The sequence below is a fragment of the Saimiri boliviensis genome, chromosome 2 (genome assembly GCF_048565385.1).
Source record: "Saimiri boliviensis isolate mSaiBol1 chromosome 2, mSaiBol1.pri, whole genome shotgun sequence".
Lineage (NCBI taxonomy): Eukaryota > Metazoa > Chordata > Mammalia > Primates > Cebidae > Saimiri > Saimiri boliviensis.
Window position 1 is genome coordinate 71,055,786 of NC_133450.1, and position 15,886 is coordinate 71,071,671.

At 36.4% G+C, this 15,886-nt stretch overlaps 1 protein-coding gene across 2 annotated transcripts in view; it reads right to left on the reverse strand.

Annotated features, from left to right (window-relative positions):
- The window catches only part of ATG2B (autophagy related 2B), an 84,531-nt gene that overhangs the window by 47,178 nt on the left and 21,467 nt on the right, over nt 1-15,886 (reverse strand). Inside the window, exons 6-14 of one of the 2 annotated variants that reach the window (XM_074393572.1) lie at nt 15,548-15,727; nt 7,868-7,964; nt 6,835-7,020; nt 5,634-5,785; nt 5,437-5,542; nt 4,492-4,753; nt 1,443-1,593; nt 634-726; nt 314-502 (exon numbers count right to left, since the gene is read on the reverse strand). In XM_074393572.1, coding sequence (XP_074249673.1) covers nt 314-502; nt 634-726; nt 1,443-1,593; nt 4,492-4,753; nt 5,437-5,542; nt 5,634-5,785; nt 6,835-7,020; nt 7,868-7,964; nt 15,548-15,727 — 1,416 coding nt within the window. Of the gene's footprint in view, nt 1-313; nt 503-633; nt 727-1,442; nt 1,594-4,491; nt 4,754-5,436; nt 5,543-5,633; nt 5,789-6,834; nt 7,021-7,867; nt 7,965-15,547; nt 15,728-15,886 lie in introns of both variants that reach the window. The other variant, XM_003928836.4, reaches the window with a different exon arrangement.

Genomic DNA, 15,886 nt, shown 5'->3' on the forward strand with positions numbered 1-15,886 from the left:
AAAAAAATAAGCTGGGCATGGTGGCTTGTGCCTGTAATCCCAGCTACTCAGGAGGCTGAGGCAGGAGAATTGCCTGAACCCAGGAGGCGGCGGTTGCGGTGAGCCGAGATCGCGCCATTGCACTCCAGCCTGGGTAACAAGAGCGAAACTCCGTCTCAAAAAAAAAAAAAAAAAAAAAAAAATATATATATATATATATATATATATATATATATATACTGTTAATTAAAAATTCTTAAGTTCAGAAATTATCCCAATAACTCTATCAGCTAACCATAATTATGATTGGTATTTGTGGCTTTTGAATACTTACTAGACTAATATGCTTATTATATGAAGTATACATGTGGGATGCCATCATCTCCACTGTGGCAAGTTTCTGTGGTTGAAGCAAGGAATTTAACCTGTCCACAATACTGATATCCAGCTCACAACATACTGGATTTAATTTAATTTGTAATTCTGCCTTCTGAGGAACCGAACTAAGTCTTGCTTGATTACCCTTAAAAAAAAAAAAAGACATTAATACAATCACTAAAAACTACTATAAGATTATGTTAAGACCTTATAATTGTGACAAAATATATATCAGATGAAAATATACAGGTTGTATTATAAAAAAAGATATCTCACCTGGGGCCCTCTAGTCTCAGAATGCTTATAATGAAGCTGAAGACACACAGGGGAATGGGAACCAGTTCCTTCTTTGGAATGGAACATTAAAAGCTTAAAAGTAAAGATGAAGACAAATTACATGTAAGATTAATCTACAATTAATCACATAAATTTACAGAGGTGCCCATATAATAGTGAGAAAGGCTTTTTGAAGTCAGAAATCTGATTTTAAGTTTCACTTTTGTCACTTACTAGCAATGTGAACCTTAGACAAGTTAGTTAACTCCTATGAGATCTCATCTGTAAAATGTAGGTGAGGATTCAAACAAATTCATTTCCAAGAAAGTGTTTTTAAAATAAAACAGTATAAAGGGTCAAAGCAACAGCAATGAGTGTTACTTGGACAGTTTTCTAAAGTTTCTTTAGGTCACAATTTTACATTAGGAAAAAAATCAGAATAATGGCAAATGAACACAAGACATTTCACCTGTCTTGAACAGTGCTTAGCACACAGCAGGCATTCAATAACTATTTGTTCAATAATCAAATTCTTACGAAATGAAGAGTGCTTTGAAAGTGGGTGAAATGAAGTCATTTTTCTCATAACCCATCTATCACTTCGAAACAAGTCAACTCTAAAATTTAAAATTCTAACAGACCCTTATAATGACGTTGGGTAACATCCTTAAAAATGTTTCAACAGAACACAAATGCAAAAAAGAAAATGACAATACTCTTTCTATACATTTGTAAAGAAAATCACTACCTCATACATTAAAAAGCAAGCTAGATTTTAAAAATAATCTTAAAAAGTATGCAACATTTACCTCTGTATAGTGAGGAGGAACAGAATGAAAATCAGTTGGAAATAGGCACTCCAAAAATTCCATTTGCCCAATGGACATATCAGTACTGAAATATCGGGCAGCTGATCTTTGCCTTTGTTCATAGGATACTTTAATGCCAGTACCTATAAATCTATTATAAAAAGTGCACCATTTGAGATTATTCATATACTTCTAGATTAAACAATGTATAAACAGTTAAAGAATAAAACAAAGTGTTAACATATAACAATTTTCCATCTATTCTGACAAGTTTAAGTTGTTATAAATAATTTATATTCCTGCCGGGCGCGGTGGCTCACGCCTGTAATCCCAGCACTTTGGGAGGCCGAGGCGGGTGGATCACGAGGTCGAGAGATCGAGACCATCCTGGTCAACATGGTGAAACCCCGTCTCTACTAAAAATACAAAAAAAAATTAGCTGGGCATGGTGGCACGTGCCTGTAATCCCAGCTACTCAGGAGGCTGAGGCAGGAGAATTGCCTGAACCCAGGAGGCGGAGGTTGCGGTGAGCCGAGATCGCGCCATTGCACTCCAGCCTGGGCAACAAGAGCGAAACTCCGTCTCAAAAAAAAAAAAAAAAAAAAAAAAATTTATATTCCTAAGAAAATTAACCAGAAAGATTGCTTCAAATTTATCTTTCCTGCCGGGCGCGGTGGCTCAAGCCTGTAATCCCAGCACTTTGGGAGGCCGAGGTGGGTGGATCACGAGGTCAAGAGATCGAGACCAAGGTGGTCAACATGGTGAAACCCCGTCTCTACTAAAAATACAAATAATCAGCTGGGCATGGTGGCGCGTGCCTGTAATCCCAGCTACTCAGGAGGCTGAGGCAGGAGAATTGCCTGAACCCAGGAGGCGGAGGTTGCGGTGAGCCGAGATTGTGCCATTGCACTCCAGCCTGGGTAACAAGAGTGAAACTCCGTCTCAAAAAAACAAAAACAAAAAAAACAAATTTATCTTTCCTTAAGATAAAAAAATCAGTTCTGTTGACCGGAGATTTTCCAGGATATATTTATTTCCCAACACTGCCCTTCCTCTTCCACATTTAAAAATTTACATTGCAAAGATAAAATCTCTCAAATCTGTAAAATATATGAAATAGCTTCTTAAAATTATCTAAAAACATCATGCAATATTTCAAAAACTTCAGTTGATGAGGCCCAAATAGAAGTCTACCTCTATTTTTTGTTGCTTTTGTCATATTTTCCTACTGACAGATATTTGAAACCTTGTCAAAAATGGGGGAAAAAAAGTCCAGGCACAGTGGCTCACTCCTGTAATCCCAACACTTTGGGAAGCCGAGGTGGGCAGATCCACTGAGGTCAGGAGTTCAAGACCAACTGGCCAATATGGTTAAACCCCATCTCTATTCAAAATACAAAAATTAGGCCGGACACAGTGCCTCATTCCTGTAATCCCAGCACTCTGGGAGGCTGAGACGAGTGGATCACAAGGTCAAGAGATTGAGACCACCCTGACCAACATGGTGAAACCCTGTCACTACTAAAAATACAAAAATTAGCGGGGCATGGTGGTGTGGGCCTGTAGTCCCAGCTACTCGGGAGGCTGAGGCAGGAGAATTGCTTGAACCTGGGAGGCAGAGGTTGCAGTGAGCCGAGATCGCACCACTGTACTCCAGTCTGGCAACAGAGTGAGACTCTGTCTCTAAATAAACAAATAAATAAATAAATACAAAAATAAATAAAAATACAAAAATTCACTGTGCGTGGGTTGCACACCTATAGTCCCAGCTACTTGGGAGGCTGAGGCACAAGAATCACTTGAACCCAGGAGGCAGAGGTTGCAGGGAGCTGAAACTGAACCACTGTACCCTAGGCTGGGTGACAGGACAAAACTCTGCCTCAAAAAACAAAAGGGCGGGGAAAGAAAATAAGGTTTTGTTTTTACAGTTAGATTATAAATCCTATAGTCCTAACCTGTAGAGTTTTTATTAGGTATAAAACTACTTTTCATATCAATTTTAATACTGTTAAAAAGCTTAAAAGAAGAAATAAAAGCCCAAAATATTTTCTAAAAATACTAATATACATATGTTTAAACCACTGTATAAGACATTCAAAAATTCATAGATCACCTTCACATTAAAATAAAGAGTGTTTGCATATTAACAATACTATAGGCCAGGCATGGTGGCTCATGCCTGTAATCCTAGCATTTTGGGAGGCCAAGGCAGGCAGATCACTCAAGGTCAAGAGTTCAAGACCAGCCTGGCCAGCATGATGAAACCCTGTCTCTACTAAAAAGACAAAAACTAGCCAGGCATGGTGGCACATGCCTGTAATCTCAGCTACTCAGGAGGCTGAGGCTGCAGATTCGCTTGAACCTGGGAGGTGGAGTTTGCGGTGAGCTGAGACTGCACCACTGAACTCCAGCCTGGGTGACAGAGAGAACTCCAGCCTGGGCGACAGAGTGAGATTCTGTCTCAATTAAAAAAAAACAAAAAAAAAAACTATACTTAAAAATTCAATTATCTCCTCATCTGTTAGGACTCAATCCATGAAAGGATCACTCACTGGCTATTTGGTAAGCTTTGATTTTTCTTAAGCAGAAGTTGAAACATAGCATCCAAGTTCAAGATCAGCCTTGGGAATGTTTCCCACCCCACAGCCAGTGGCATATGGTCAGTTTCAATAGTATTATCATTCTATTTTTCATTACCACTGTCATCCCTGTTAATGCCAGTGACGATAACAACTGTTTTCAGAATTGCAATGGCGTCAATAGGAATGATGGCAAAACATGGTTAAAGAAACTTGACAAGAGCTGGGCAGGGGGCTAAAGAGATCAGTTGTTCTACATGCCAAATAACCTGAATGAAAGATACTACACTAAATATCTTTGCAGCATTGCAAGAAAACTTCACTCATTCCATTCATTTACAAATAAAGTGTGAATTAGAAAAACAAATGCAGATAGGTGGATACAAAAGTCCACATGTGGTTCTTTTTCAAGGATCATTAGCACATATGTGAAAGTTTAAAGGATCACAAATATGTAAGTGAGAGTTTACCTGAGGTGATCATGTGAGCAAGCTTCTGCAAACACTGCTCGGAAAGACTTAAAATCTTCTGTTGAAAATCTTGCTGGATCAATCTTTTCTATACAAGTAAAAAAAGCTATTGCCATAGGTGTCAATGGATTAAGGTTCAGTGACGTTTCAGGAGGAGATAAAGGATCAATGTGAAGCACAGAGATTGAAAAAGTTCCCACAGCTAGTCTAAAAATAAGTTCAGGCCTGGATTCATCCACTGAAACAGATCTACATGGGAGAGCTGAAATAGAAGTGTTAAAATTATATATATATATAATTTAACACATAAAAACTATTATAGCAAAATTATAAAACATTTATTCATTTATTAGCTTTAAAAAACAGATGATCATACAACAGTTAAAGTAAAATCAACTGCTATCTTGCTGCATCTTATATCCAAGATTTTTGTACTGTAGTACCAAAGTATGTGACAACAACAAATGTACAAACCAAGCTTTTACGTTAATAAAAACATACTGGAAAACTCAAGACTAACCAAAAACTGCTCACCAAATTTTCCTTTAAGCCCTGGGTCTATTTCAATTAAATTCTGCAGAAAAGAAACCTGAGATTCTCTTTCAAGGAATATGTAAAGAGTGAAAAAAAAAAAAAAATTACACAATTGATTGAGGCTCCTAAACTGCAGTAATAATAGGAAACTTACAGTGTACTTTTGAACTAAAAATACTTACGCATTTACATACACAAAGAATACAATGAATGAGCAACTATTCTAAAACACTTCATAGTGAATTGTTTAACAATGGTTCATATTCATTTTCTGAACTTTGCTAAATGGCCAAGACAAAAAAAAAGAAAGAAAGAAAAGCACCAGTAGAATGGCATTTTAAAAATTGTTTTTAACTTTTAAACTTAAAAATTCCAGCAGAAACTAATAACAAATGTCTTATTTTTACTTACGTATCTTCTGTAAAGATGTTGGGTGAACTAGGTTGGATGGAAATGTTGACCCTCTTACTGGCTGTTCTTTATGATGATCAAGAAACTCTCCCCAAGTGGGCTGAAGCTATAAAAGATTTTTTTTAAGCATGTGAATGAAGTGCAGAATTTTAGAAGCAACTTTTCAAGAACAAAAGAAAAACTAAATAATACTTTACCACAGTAGCACTTAATGGAGATCCTGCTGGGGTATTTGTATATGTACTAGTTAATGATAACTCAAGGTCCATGTTTGGGGGGTCTCCAAGGGGTGGAAGAGAAGAGAGACTATGAGACATGTCCATATCAGCCATGGAGAAGAATACTTCTTCTTCTAGAGAGAATTAAACTATGTCACTTGTATTATAATCCCATCAATTCAAGTCTTTTAAGTAAGTTAATATACATTAATACAATCTTCTGCCTTTAGATTATATGAGATATAGCGATGCCCCCAAATTTTTTGTTATTCCAGTGGGGTAATTTATTTGAATCCAAGATATTAATGGCATAGTAAAAACTCAATATAAATTAATACAAAATGAAGCTATCCTACTGATGAACATGTTTTCTTTTGTTTTAAATATATAAATGTAGTATTACCGGGTATATTTTTTAATGTGATATGCCAGTTTAGGAATTAAAATCAGATTTTAAAACAGTATAAAGATATTGCAACCTCTAGTTTCATCTGGATACAGTTATTTCTTTTTTTCTTTTTTTTTTAAAAAAAGAGCCAAATACATTATTTGGAATTCTATTTACATTGCAGTTCCTTCTTTCGGGCTTGTTTTACCCTAATGCAAATGAAGTTTATTATGGCCGAAATTTCTTGAGTAGGCTTTGATTTCTCATTTTGTCCAACATTGCATACTTAAATTGATTCACATTATTTATGTTATTAGCACTTACACATTCTGAAACACCTGTTAATGTAAAGTAAGCTGGGTAGAGAATATTACTAACATAGAATTGATGGAAAAATCAATAAGGGAAAGTTTCCTAATCAAACTTTAGTAGTTTAGTAGTTTCTTAACCTATAAATCATTATATGAGCACATAATAATTTGATAAAATATATCACTACCCCAATTTAACTTTCATATAAATTTACATTTTTGTAAATTGGTTTTCATTAGAATAAATCATTTACAAAACAAAACTACACAATCAAAAAATATACTATAGCAGCCATATGCTGGTGTATTACTATAATGTTGTAATTAGATGAATTATAAATTAAAAGTTATAGATTTCTTACAACATTTACCTTTTTGTTCTTTCATTCCTAAACTTCTGTTCACAGTAGCCAACATTAAGTGTAATTTTATCTATGATCGTAATATACCATTCTGGTGTCAACTGTTAAGAGTTGCTTACCACGGCTAGAAGGTGTACGAGCCGTTTCTGTCTCATAAAAGCTTTGCTCTGAAGATACACCCACAGAGAGGGAATCTTTTCTCAAATAATACCGGTTTAATTCCATCTGAATTCGATACTCTTCTTCCTGCTGCATGGGCCGATTTTTCCTATCTTTATTAGCTAACCCTATCTTGTCAGAATTTTCTATAATATACAAAAGGAAAGCAAAACAGTAATTAAATTTGGAATTAATTAAGAATTTCTTTCCCAAAACGCACTTACGGAACAACAGTGGCAACTGAACAACAACAGTGCAAAACCACCTGCTATTTAATGAGTCAGAGCTCTAGGCAATAGCTTTAAGCAACTAGCCAGGAATGCTAAAATCTTATCTCTGATAGATATGAGCCATTGAAAACATTTTAAAATGCGTACTACTTACTGTGTTCAACAATTATACTTTCTCAGTTGTATGAAGTACTATCCCCAACCAAAGAAGTCAGTACAATTTTGGAAAAGTTAAGAATGCACACAAATCATTTGAATGTGAATATGTGCCATGGTAACACAATTCAAAACACCCAATCAAATTTAACTACTTAAGATTCTTATTTGCTTCTTTGAATTCACATATTCAAAAATTATTTGGTTTTTTTGAGACAGAGTCTTGCTCTGTCGCCAGGCACCAGGCTGGAGTGCAATGGCACGATCTCGGCTCACTGCAACCTCTGCCTCCCAGGTTCAAGCAATTCTACTGCCTCAGCCTCCCGAGTAGCTGGGACTACAGGCATGCACCACCACACCCAGCTAATTTTTGTATTTTTAGTACAGACGGGGTTTCACCATGTTGGCCAGCATGATCTCGATCTCCTGACCTCATGATCCACCCGTCTCAGCCTCCCAAAGTGCTGGGATTACAGGCATGAGCCACCACGCCTGGCCGTCAAAAATTATGAATAGACTTTTCTACATGTACATACATTATATATTTTAAAGTTTTTTAAACTTAAAAAAGTAACAATTATATATATCATAACAGAATTATACTTGCCTGGTCCAGCAATAGCTGCCAACATATCCAAAAGTAAGTGCACCTGTCTCGGTGATAGGAGTAGATGAATAGAGTCTATCTGTCCATCAACATCCAACTTAAGGGGGGAAAAAATTATTCAGGAGAAGTATTCTTTATAACCTTATCGCCATAAACAGCAGTATATTTTAATGAATTGAGATGAATGCTGATTCTTTAGTCTTAGATTCATTCCTTCATCTGAGATTCTCTCTACTAATTCACACAATCTAAGTGAAAAGACTTAAAGGCCACCAAACTGTTGTTCTAAAAGGAAAAATCCTCCTGAGAAATTCCATGCTGACAAGTCCAACTTTATACTTTTTGTCTCTTCAAGTCTTCTGAGTGAAGTATTTGAGGAGGACTTAAGACATAGTTTCCAAGGATGAATATTAAGGTAGCAATAGCACTGTATTCATTGACTTTCGAAAGACTAAAATCATAATCCTAAAGTCTGATTCACATCAAGAACAAACAAAGTTGGCTTTCTTAAGTATGCTACACTTACACTCTAGCAGAGCATGTAAGGACCTTCTCCACCAACACTGTGCCCTCCCAGTACCTACTGTGGTCCACAAAGAATGCTCTGCATGGAAGGGGATGCCACCACAGAAATGTGGATAGAAGATAGTGTTTATGTGAACTTCCTCTTTTCCAACTCTTTGCCCACTTTTCCACCTAGAAATAAAAGCTCTATCCCACTCTCTTCATGATTCCTGAATACTCTGACAAAAGCAATTACTGAATTCTCTGTATCACATTCTAAAAAGCAGAATATCTGCTGGGCACGGTGGCTCAAGCCTGTAATCCCAGCACTTTGGGAGGCCGAGGCGGGTGGATCACGAGGTCAAGAGATCGAGACCATCCTGGTCAACATGGTGAAACCCCGTCTCTACTAAAAATACAAAAAATTAGCTGGGCATGGTGGCGAGTGCCTGTAATCCCAGCTACTCAGGAGGCTGAGGCAAGAGAATTGCACGAACCCAGGAGGCGGAGGTTGCGGTGAGCCAAGATCCTGCCATTGCACTCCAGCCTGGGTAACAAGAGCGAAACTCCATCTCAAAAAATAATAATAGGCCGAGGCGGGTGGATCACGAGGTCGAGAGATCGAGACCAACCATGGTCAACATGGTGAAACCCCGTCTCTACTAAAAATACAAAAAATTAGCTGGGCATGGTGGTGCGTGCCTATAATCCCAGCTACTCAGGAGGCTGAGGCAGGAGAATTGCCTGAACCCAGGAGGCGGAGGTTGCGGTGAGCCGAGATCGCGCCATTGCACTCCAGCCTGGGTAACAAGAGCGAAACTCCGTCTCAAAAAATAATAATAATAATAATAATAATAATAAATAAAAATAAATAAAAAGGAGAGTATCTTTGCCTTACTTTTCATTCACCTCCTCTTAATACAGATTCCTATTATTTGTATGTCATTTTGCAATTGAAAAATAACACAATTAACAAAACATGTATATGTAGAAAATGACTTCTTTTCCAGGAGAAGGAATTCCTTCTGATTCTAAAAAAAAGAAAAGACAAATAAACTACATAATGGCTTTGAGAAATTCTGATGACCTGAGAAGATATTATTCAGTAAAATTAATCGTTATGGGTATCATGCTAAGTGCTTTTGTATTTGTTTTCTCTAATTCTTATTACTGTTTCTGTTTTACAGATGAAGAAACAAGTTCACAAACATTCAGTGAATTGCACAAGGCCATGCAGCAGATACAGAGCCAGATTTTAACCCAGGTTGACCTGGAGGGAAAGCCCTCACTCCTTCTATGGCATGGCTCTGCTGTTCAGCCCACAGATGGCTTATTTTACAGGACGCCTTCCTGACTCCTGACATCCCAAGCCATGAGCCAACCTAAGGCTATGAGGAGTGGGAAAATGTGTTACTAGTTATATGCCAAATTTAAAAATTGTTTTATAACCTCACAACTGTTGTACTGAAAGTACAATCTCTGATCTTCATTAGAATGAACATTGAAGAGTTTCATTTCTAATTCATTGAAATGAAAATTTTCATAGAAATATTTCATTATTTGTCCATTCTGAGTTTGGCATAAAAAGAACAAAGTACTTACTACGTCCTTTTGGAAATATAAAAGAACATAACTAAAAAACAAATTTCAACTCAATGTAAGATGGTAACTGAAACAAAACATCTCTAAATTCAATATGGTCAGTCTCCTATTTTTGTACAAATGCGTTCCTAAAAACATAGGCTAAAACTGAATATATGAAACATAGACTTACACACACTACTCAAGGTAATACTATCCTGAGAACTTAAAAATAAAAAATAGAATCTTTCATAACATTTTGAATCCACTGTTGAAAGAGGGAAGTCTAATGTACATCAGAAAGAGATTAAAGATCTGCCGTTTCGAGCACCCCTAATTAATGCCATCTTTATTTACACTATATTTTATGATATCTACGTTTCTCAATACTAAAATCCAGAACTTGTCTTTTTCCATTTAGCATCATTTACATTAAATAAAAACAAACTATACTCAAATAGTCGTCATTACACAAAAATTACTCTATAGGAAAGGATAATATCTCTAAATATTAAATATTGGCTGGCACACAATGCCACTATGCAATTTTTCCAGATGTTCATTTGTCCTAATATACAGAACTCTAAAAGTAACGTGTATTTATACATTTATACGAATGTATACATAATGTTTCATTATAAAAGACATTTGCACAAATCAACACATTATGTACAAAAGTTTGGGTTTACATGAATATAAAAGCATACATATAATTAACCAAAACAGAAGTACAAAAGTTATTGCTATGCTTCCTCCTCCTTACAGACATGGCAAATGCATTCCCCAAAGACATAGGCATATTATTAGTATTAGTTTCCCAAGGACGTTTCCTCAGCAGAGGATTCCCTGCAGAGTTACATAACCCTTTGACTATCTATTCTGCTAACAATCCCAACATGTTGCTTATAAAAGGGCCTTATGACCTTGTGAAAGGATTTTGCACCATCTGAAGGGCAGAGCAGCAAACAAAAGGGGCCCAAGTAATCAGTAATAGTAATGTCTTCATTCCAACCCTCTTACTCTTCCTCCAACTCTAGTCAGAGGTTCCAATCCAAGGAGAGATTTCCAGAGATTCTTCAATGAAACATGGTAACCGAAAAATTGTTTTATGTATATTCACATGTGCTTAGTGGCCCCTTCTTCCATGTCCCCATAGCAATTTCCATATCCCTTACTCTATCTTTCACCAGGCAAAAATTGTATTCCACTCATTTTTGCATCTGTCCCAAGAACTTGGACAAGTAAGAGGCTAGCATACAGTGGTCACTCGAACATCTACAACTAGGGAGATCAGTAAATAAATAGATGAATAAATCCTGGTATCTTCTTAATTAAAACTATATTTTATAGATATTATATAGAAAATTTGTTTTCAAAGTGTGAAAATAATGCTTAACAAATAATTTTGAGCTAAGTAAATGCAAGTTTCCTGGTTCTCCATAAGACTGATCGATATGATTCCCTAAGAGACAAATACAGTTGTATTTACACATTGTCTTTATACAGTGTCAAAGCTATGAGAGGCAGAACTCTCATACACTCTTGGTGGGGATGTAAATTAGTATCGTGTATATAGTACCACTACAGAGAACAGTATGAAATTTCCTCTAAAAATATGTTTTTGTATGTTTTGTCAAAGATCAGTTAGCAGTAAGCATTTGGCTTTATTTCTGGTTTCTCTATTCTGTTCCATTGGACTAAATGCCTGCTTTTATACCAGTACCATGCTGTTTTGCTAACTACAGACTTGTAGTATAAAGTCCAGTAATGTGGTAACTCCACATTTTGTTCTTTTTGCTTAGTATTATTTTGGCTGCGTGGGCTCTTTTTTAGTTCCATATGAATTTTAGGGCTTTTTCTAGTTCTGTGAAAAATGACAGTATTTTGATGGGAAATGCATTGAATATGTATGTAGTGGGCAGAATGGTCATTTTCTCAATATGCATTATTTCCATCCATGAACGAGTGATGTGTTTCCATTTGTTTGTGTCATCTATTCTTTCAGGAGTGTTTTGTAGTTTTCTTTGAAGAGCTATTTCGGTTCCTTGGTTAAGTATATTCCAACTATTGTCTTATTTATTTTATTTTATTATTTTATTTTATTGCCCCTGTTATAAAAGGAATAGAGTTCTTGATTTGATTCTTAGCTTGGTTATTGTTGTTGTATAGCACTACTACTCATTGGTGTATATTGATTTTGAAACCTCAAAGTTTACTGAATTCACTTATCAGATCTAGGAGCCTTTTGGATGAGTCTTTAGGGTTTTCTAGGTGATCATAGCATTGGTGAACAGCTGTATTTTGACTTCCTCTTTCCCAATCTGGATGTCCTTTATTTCTTTCTCTTGCCTGACTGCTCTGGCTAGGACTTCTAATACTATGTTGAATAGAGGTGGTGAAAGTGGACATCCTTGTCTTGTTCCAGTTCTCAGGGGGAAAGCTTTCAACTTTTCCCCACTCAGTATGATGTTGGCTGTAAGTTTGTTATTTATGTCTTTTATTTCTTTGAGGTAAGTCCCTTCTACGCCTATTTCGTTGACGGTTTTTATCATAAAGGGATGCTGAATTTCATCAAATGCAAAAACAGAAATTGGGTAAAGGATCCCCTATTCAATAAATGATGCTGGGAAAATTAGCAAGCTACATGTAAAAGAATTAACTTGGTTCCTTATCTCTCACCCTGTACAAAAATCAACTCAAGATGGACCAAAGATGTAAATCTAAGACTTGAAACCATAAAAATTCTAGAAGAAAATATTGGAAAAACTCTTCTGGACATTGGCTTAGACAAAAAATTCATGACTAAAACCCCAAAAGCAAATGCAACAAAAACAAAAATAAATGGGACCTGATTAAACTAAAAAGCTCTGCACAGCAAAAGAAATAATCAGCAGAGTAAACAGACAACTCACAGAGTTGGAGAAAATACGTGTAAAATATGCATCTAACAAAGTTCTAATATCTGGAATCTACAAGGAATTCAAACAAATCAGCAAGAAAAAAATAATCTCATCAAAAAGTAGGCAAGAGACATGAATATACATTTCTCAAAGAAGATATTTAAACAGCCAACAAACATGAAAAAATGCTCAACATCACTAATCATCAGGAAAATGCAAATTAAAACCACAATGAAATACCACCTTACTCCTGCAAGAATGGTGATAATTAAAAAGTCAAAAAGCAATAGATATAGGGATGGATGTCATAAAAAAAGAACACTTTTACACTGCTGGTAGAAATGTAAACTAGTACAACCACTATAAAAAGCAGTATGAAAATTCCTTACAGAACTAAAAGTAGTCTGGGCACGGTGGCTCATACCTGTAATCCCAGGACTTTGGGAGGCCAAGGAGGACAGATTATAAGGTCAGGAGTTTGAGACCAACCTGGCCAACATAGTGAAATCCTGTCTTTACTAAAAATACAAAAATTAGCCGGGCTTGGTGGCATGCACCTGTAGTCCCAGACACTCAGGAGGTTGAGGCAGGAGAATCCCTTGAACCCAGGAGGCGGAGGTTGTGGTAAGCCGAGATCACACTACTGCACTCTAGCCTGGGCAACAGAGTGAGACTCCATCTCAAAAAAAAAAAAAAAAAAAAGAACTGAAAGTGCTGAAAGTGGATCTACCATTCGACCCAGCAATCCCACTACTGGTATCTACCCAAAAGAAAAGAAGTCATTATATGCAAAAGACACATGCACACACAGCACAATTTGAAATAGTAGAGATATGAAATCAACCTAAATGTTAATTAACCAATGAGTGGATAAAGAAAATGTGGTGTGTGTATACACACACACACACACACACACACACACACTATGGAATACTAACTCAGCCATAAAAAGGAACAAAATAATGTCTTTTGCAGCAACTTGGATGGACTGGAGGCCATTGTTCTAAGTGAAGGAACTCAGGAATAGAAAACCAAATATCATATGTTCTCACTTATAAGTGGAGCTAACCTATGAGAATGCAAAAGCATACAGAGCTATATAATGGATTGTGGGGACTCAGAGGAGGAGAGGTTAGGAGGGCGGTGAGGGATAAAAGACAACATACTGGGTACAGTGCACACTGCTCAGGTGACAGGTATACTAAAATCTCAGAATTTACCACTAAAGAACTCACCTATGTAACCAAAAACAACCTGTACCCGAAAAACTACTGAAATTTTTGAAAAAGGAAGACAAAGGGACAACAACAACAACAACAACAAAAACTAAAAATAGAACTTCCATATGATCCAGCAATTTTACATTAGGTATATACCCACAAGAAAGGAAAGCAATACACCAAAGAGATATCTGCACTGCCATGTTTACTGCACACTATTCACATAGTGAATATATATGATACACACACACACACACACACACACACACACACACACACACACACACTCTTAGCCAAAATATGGACTCATTCTAAATGTCCATCAACAGATGAATGGATACAGAAAATGTGGTATATACACCCAATGGAATTATTACTCAGCCATAAAAAATAATGAAGTCCTGTCATTTGCAACAACATGAATGGAACTAGAAGCCATTATGTTAAGTGACATAAGCCAAGCACAAAAAGACAACGCATGTTCTCACTCATATGCAGGAGTTAAAAAAGGGGATCTCATGAAGATACAGAGTAGACTGATGTTTACCAGAGGTTGAGAACAGTAGGGAAATTAAGGGAAAAAGAATATATTTATTACCACTTAACTATACACTCAAAAATAGTAAAAGTTTCTGGTGAGGTGCCTCATGCCTATAATCCCAACACTTTGGTAGGCTGAGCAAGAGGGATCGCTTCAGTCCAGGAGTTCAAGACCAGCCTAGGCAACATAGTGAGACCCTGTCTCTACAAAAAAAAAGTTAGCTAGGCATGGTGCTGTAATTCCAGCTACTTGGGAGGCTGAGGCGGGAGGATTGCTTGAGTCCAGGAGGTCAAGGCTGCAGTGAGCCAAGGTCTTGTCACTGAACTCCAGCCTGGGCAACGGAAGTAGACCCCACCTCAAAATAAAAGTAAAGGTGATAAATCATACAGATTTTATGTCAAAAAATTTTAAAGCTATGAGACAATGGAAAAAGCCTCTCTCTTCACAAATATTATACAACTATATAAAAATTGTCATTCTGTTCAAAATAGGTAGATATTTTTACATATATATAGTTTTAAAAAACATCTTCTACACTCTTCTTGCTTTCCAAATCTCTTTTCCTTTAAACTTAATTTTATGATAACAGAAAGAAATTTTTAAATAAATTCCTAGTTATCTGAATTAATGAAACCATGCCTAATACAAAAAAAGAAAGGTTCTTTCGTTTCAAATTGTTGGAATAGGGGAGAGTGAGTGTAGAAAGAAGCTCTTTATAAAACCTGAGCTGCAATAGAAGGGCAAAGGCAGTCCTCTCATAAATTTTGTGACCTAGGACAGAAGCATCAACTGACAGTAAAATGCTAACTCGGTGACAGCAATACACACTAGTAACAGGATAATCTGCAGTAATCAATCAATGAATCACTGCATAGAATAAAGAATACTTGTATTTTATTTTGGTTTTACTATAGAAAGTGAAACAAACACTAACCTTAGCTCCAGGAAGTACTTCGTTCTGTTTCAATGTGAGACTCAACTCCAACCTACCAATTAACCCTCCAATTTGCACTGGGTCAGAGGGTGCTATCTCTGGTAAATTTCTAGTTAGCTGTGGGTGTGGCTCATAAACAATTTTGGGGTTCCAGCTTGGTGACAGCTTTGGCTCAGTTTCCTGAATAAGGTGACAAAAATAATTATTTAAAATACTTTCATATAAATAAAATGAAATCTAAAATATAAATGTCAACTTAAGAATAAAATATTTGACATGTAAAACTGCATTATGTTACAATGGACAAACCGGTATCTTATAGCTAAAATGAAACAAGTA